General features: G+C 46.6%; 1 protein-coding gene across 1 annotated transcript; it reads left to right on the top strand.

Moving 5' to 3' along the window:
* The first annotated feature begins 1,432 nt into the window (after positions 1-1,432).
* On the top strand, positions 1,433-5,292 carry LOC125542926 (pentatricopeptide repeat-containing protein At4g14820). The gene is made up of 2 exons (XM_048706151.2): positions 1,433-1,887; positions 2,538-5,292. Exons 1-2 carry the CDS (start codon positions 1,448-1,450, stop codon positions 3,838-3,840), a joined length of 1,743 nt encoding a protein of 580 aa, XP_048562108.2. The 5' UTR covers positions 1,433-1,447; the 3' UTR covers positions 3,841-5,292.
* The last annotated feature ends 239 nt before the right edge of the window (positions 5,293-5,531 follow it).

Raw genomic sequence — 5,531 nt, forward strand, 5'->3', positions numbered from 1 at the left:
GTTTATTGTGGACCGTCCAAAGCGTCCAAGCGAGAACCCCAATGCCCAGCCATCTAATGTGCCGGACATGCTGGGGAGGCCTGGATTTTCGCAAAGAGGTTGGGGAAGCATCTCCAAAGGAATTGTGCGAACACGCACATGAAAGAAGATGTGATTTGAGTCCTCCTCTGTCCCACACAGGGGGCAAATCCCATCACCGGGCCATTCCGTTTGAGAACCTCCATGTCGGAAGGAACCCGACCCCGGATCCACTGCCACATGAAGATCCGAATCTTCAGTGTGAGTCTAATCGCCCAGATATGGATTAGGGGCGTCGGGGCAGGAGCATCCACAATGGCCCGGTAAAAGGGATTTGATATGGAGAACCGGTCCGAGGGCTCCAAATGCTAGGAGATGCGGTCGCTCGGCTGATCTACGTTTGGAGACTGAAGCGCGATGCACTCAAGGAGGTCCTGTCAGGTGGCAAGTTCTGGGGCGCCAAATGGCCTCCGGAACGCGAGGCACCCTAAATCAATAAGGGCCATATGGACGGAGATTCTATGTTCCACCGCGATGGCGAACAAGTCTCGGAATCGGACCACGAAGGGGCAATCCCCAACCCACTTGTCCAGACCCACCACGATGGAGGTCCCCGATGCAGAGGATCGGGAGCAACTGAATGATGGACTGTCAGAGCTGCGAGCCACCAAACCGTTGATAGAAGGCGAGCGGTTGCCCTCGCAGATATTTGTTTAGGATGATGTCAAGCCGCCCTCCCCATTCGCAATCCGCCAGAACTATCGAGTCAGTAGGGCAATGTTCATGCGTTTGGACGACATGATCCCGAGCCCACCCTGGTCAAAGGGCTTGCAAATGTCGGACCAGCGGACCATATGGTATTTTTGCTTATCACCATCTCCGGCCCAGAAAAATCGTGCCTGATACTTGGCGATCTCGTGTGGAGGAATGTGTGGCTTTTCAACCCATGTTTTTATTCCTTGTACTGCAGCTCATAATTAAAGGTATTTCATTATAAAATTTTACACACATATTTCTTGTACACGTGTATATTTTTAAGAATTTTATAGAGCTGAAAAGTTTAAATTTATTTTTTGAATAATTAAATTCTTCATGAAGCTGGCCCTCTAAAACGCCCCTAATCGTGGGGAAGCTCTTAGACTAGCCACAATGAAGAGTAACATACACTAGTAACATATTCATAGTGGGTAGTAACATAAGTGTGATAACATGCATAGCTTCATTTATTAGGTCATAGACTCATGTTGTATTGGGACATGTGATGTTACAGTAACTAGCTAAGTTACTACTATTACCTCTTTCCTCATTAACTCATTATCACATAAGCAAATTTGCTAAATTAGACTCAATGTTACTGCTAAAGTTACTCTCACCGTGGCTAGTCTTATTAACCCTCGGGTTGACCCGCATGACCAAACTATCTATTTTGATGGAGACGCGAGCGCCGCCCCTCGAGGGCCTCTCCCGCCACCATAAGCAGGTGCACGCCCACCTCCTCCGCCGCGGCCACCCCTTTCCGCCGGCAGAGCACGCCGAACCTGACCGCGCCTACCTCTCCGTTCTGCGCGCCGCCACCGCCACGCCAGTCCTCGCGCTCGCCGCTTGCGCGTGCCTCCGCCGCGCCGGCCTGCCAGCGCCGGGGCGCCACGCGCTCCCTGCCCTGCTCCGCGCCGCCGCCCGCGCGCGCTGCGCCGACTCCGTGGGGCAGGCGCATGCCCTCGCCGTACGGGTCGGCGCCGAGGATGATGGGTTCATCGGGACCGCGCTGGTTGGCGCGTACGCGGCGTGCCGGCGCGTGGCCGACGCCCGCAGGATGTTCGAAGTAATGCCGGATCGGGATCTCGTCGCTTGGGGCGTCATGCTTGACAGGTACTAATGCGCATGCCCTAGTTTCTGTGCTTATTATTTGGTTGGAATTTCGATCATTTAGATCAATCCAATTTTGCTGCAATCTGGGTGCTTTGGTAATAGTTTGTCTAGCATTGTACCTCGTGTCATTTTTCTGCGTTTTCTTGCAAATATCTTTGCTGAGGAAAATGGCACAAGTCGAGTTGGTACACCATGAACTTGAGTCAATAATATGCACGTTATTAACAACACGCAGGTCTGCTTCTTTGTTGGAGCAAGGTCCAACTAAATGTTCTACGGTTGAAACTATAATTAACTAGATCAGCACTTGATAAGTTTTTTCCTAGATCTCTAGCAGCATAACTTGATAACTTTCAAAGGAATGCAATTAGGTGACCTTTAAAAAGGTAGAACTTTCTCTGTCGATTGTTTGTATGATCTTCTTGAAAGTTGGAAATTGATGCATGCAATATTTAGGTTTCTTCAACTTATCTGTGTGCCGAGACTTTAGGGTCTTGTGACAACGTCTTTGTTTAAAGTGCCTCTGGAAAATATTATCCTTTTTTATTTGTTCATTTGCTTATGGTCTCCAGTTTGTATGCTTCTTAACTTTTCAGCAATTGTGTTTTTCACTGTAAACCATGATTGACCTCTCTAACATCATCCGGCAGTTATTGTCAGACTCAAGACTACAGAGAAGCATTGCTTCTACTCAATAAGCTGAAGAGATCAAGAATGGTGCCTGACCAAGTCATCCTTGCTACCGTTCTATCAGCCTGTGGTCATACACGACATTTAAGATCCGGAAAAGTCATCCACTCATACATACTGGTCTCAGACATTTTTATCGATGCCCGCCTCAGTAGTGCCCTCTTAAACATGTATGCTAATTGTGCGGATATGGAGATGGCCAAGAAGCTATACAGCGGGATGCAAAGGAAGGACATGATATCATCAACTGTCATGGTCCGTGGATATGCTAAGAATGGAAAAATCGATATTGCTCGCTCCATATTCAACTGTATGATGGAGAAGGATGTGGTATCTTGGAGTGCTATGATAGCAGGATATGCTGAAAATAACCAACCAAGTGAAGCGTTGATTTTGTTCAAAGATATGCAAGAGTGTGGTGTCTGTCCTGATGAAATTACCCTATTGAGCGTCATATCTGCATGTGCTAATATCTGTTCCCTTGACAAAGCCAGATGGATCCATTCGTTTGTTTTGAATAATGGGTTTTGTAAGATATTGTCCATTTGCAATGCTCTTATTAATATGTTCTCAAAATGTGGAAGTTTGACTCTTGCCTTGAACGTGTTCAATGCAATGCCTCGAAAGAATGTTATCACCTGGACAAGTATGATTTCTGCCTTTGCTATGCATGGTGATGGCAAATCTGCCTTAGCCCTTTTTGACAAGATGAAAAGTGAAGGGGTTGAACCTAATGGCGTGACATTTCTTGGTTTATTGTTTGCCTGTTGTCATGCTGGTTTAGTTGATGAAGGCCGTTCCTTGTTTGAATGTATGGTCCAGGAATACAGGATTGAACCCAAGCATGAGCATTATGGCTGTATGGTGGATCTTATGGGAAAGGCTAAACTTCTGCAGGAAGCAGTTGATCTCATAAAGTCAATGCATGTAAGACCTAATGTGGCTGTTTGGGGATCTCTGTTAGCAGCCTGCTGGATGCTTGGTGATCTTGAGCTCGGTGCATTTTCTGCAAGGAAGATTTTGGAGTTGGATCCCAATCACAATGGAGCATACGTGTTTTTATCGAACATGCACGCAAAATCTGGTGACTGGAACAATGCTCGAGAGGCAAGAGGAGTAATTGAAGGCCATAGGGTTTCGAAAGAAACAAGCTGCAGTCGGGTAGAGCTGAATGGGATAGTCCACGATTTTGGAGCTGGAGGTGAGAAACATCAGGAAAATCATAGGACCGTTCTAAAGTTTAGTGGGATAATTTCTAAATGATGATGATCTCATAGTTATGGCTGCATCAGTTGTAGGAATTCGTTATTTAATCAAAGCTGAACAACAAGTCAGCTGGCTAATTTTGATTTTTCATAAAAGGAGGCTATGCAGCCCAGTTTGGTTAAGGGAAGACACAGGCAGGGGTTTGAAGAGATATTATTATGGATTGAGCTATCATATTTTCCTCCTGTCATACATTAAGTTAAGATGAAATAATTGGTGTGATTCCGCGCGAAAAAACTCCCTCTGTCAGGCTGAAGATAGTTCACTGTGCAGTAGAAGCTGAACTTCATGCCGTGTGAGTCATCGTCTGTAATGGGTCTTTCAGTTGTGTGAGCTGCCAGAACCTTTCTTAAGAACTTCGAATTCAGAAGCACGGGTATTTCACGGGGGAGCAGTAGTCAGACAACATTCCATAGCTCTCCACCATTGTAACATATTCTGGCAACACCTCACTCTAAAATCATGGGCTTATTCAGGATTATTTGATGAGCAGAGTAGCAAACAGACTGCCCTCGGGGTGTGTCACCGACTTGGCGAGCTCTTGTGCGAGGAAGAGATGCCCTTAAGTTGGGTTTAGTATTCCCTCCCTTTCTTTTTAGTCTGCATATAAAGTTTGGTCAAAGTCAAGTTTTGTAAAGTTTGACTAACTTTATATTAAGAAATATTAACATTCACAATATGAAATCAATATTACCAGATGCGTCATGAAATGTATTTTCATACTATATAGTTTTAGTTTGTAGTTGTTCATATATTTTCATATAAATTTGGTCAAATTTTATGTAGTTTGACTTTGACCAAATCTTATACGCGGAGTAAAAAGAAACGGAGGGAGTAAGAAGAGTTGGTAATGGATGCACAACCGAAGTTTGGCATGATAGATGGATGATGTGGTAGCATCTCTGAAACCTATGGGGTGCTGAACACTGGTTCAGTTTGTTTCTGATTTGATAGAGAAGAGTCAAATCAATGGAATGAAGAGCTAGAATAAGAGGTGTCTATGCCTCCTCATGCTGATCTCACTCTCCAACTACCACGACCGCTGCGAGGCATTGATGATTTTCGGGCATGGGTGTGGGAGAAATATGGTCTTTTCTCAGTGAGACCAGTGTCCGACAACTGTTGGATAATGAACAGCATGAACAACAGCTGTCCAGTTTGTCATGTGGGGAAGATGTTTGGAATGCAGAGTGTGGCAATGACAATGAGCCTTTGTTCCATTCTCTTGTTAGGTTTGTGTCGGGGGTTGGATGCGACATATGCCAATGGATGGCTTATCATGGTGGGGGTGAGTAGAACGTCGCCGGTGCCTGGAAACGGGATGAGCCGTAGACACGAACGCCGGCAAACTTTACCCAGGTTCGGGGCTCTCCTAGGAGATAACACCCCTAGTCCTGCTCTGCGGGGTCTCCGCATGATCACTAAGGCAAAAGTGGGTACAATGGTGCTCCTTGAGCTGTATCTGTGGGCAGGGGGAGACTAGGCCAGCTCTCCCCCTTCTCTGAGGTCTGGTCTAGTTCTAATGGATCGGAACCCTTTGCATGGGTGCTCTGGTGGGTTTATATAGGCCTACCCCCCAGGGGTACAATGGTAAACCGACTGGGCGCAGGACCCAGCCGTCCGTCTCTTCGCCTGCCGGCTTCTCTGCCGACTGCTGGGGCCCGTCGGCTGGTGGGCCCCGCCGACTG

This window comes from Triticum urartu, chromosome 3A (genome assembly GCF_056163025.1).
Source record: "Triticum urartu cultivar PI428250 chromosome 3A, HENAU_Tu73, whole genome shotgun sequence".
Taxonomy (NCBI): Eukaryota; Viridiplantae; Streptophyta; class Magnoliopsida; order Poales; family Poaceae; genus Triticum; species Triticum urartu.

Coding starts and splice junctions, on each gene's coding strand:
- LOC125542926 (XM_048706151.2), top strand. CDS start 1,448: ATGGAGACGCGAGCGCCGCCCCTCGAGGGCCTCTCCCGCCACCATAAG. Junction 1,888..2,537: donor TGGGGCGTCATGCTTGACAG/GTACTAATGCGC, acceptor ATCATCCGGCAG/TTATTGTCAGACTCAAGACT.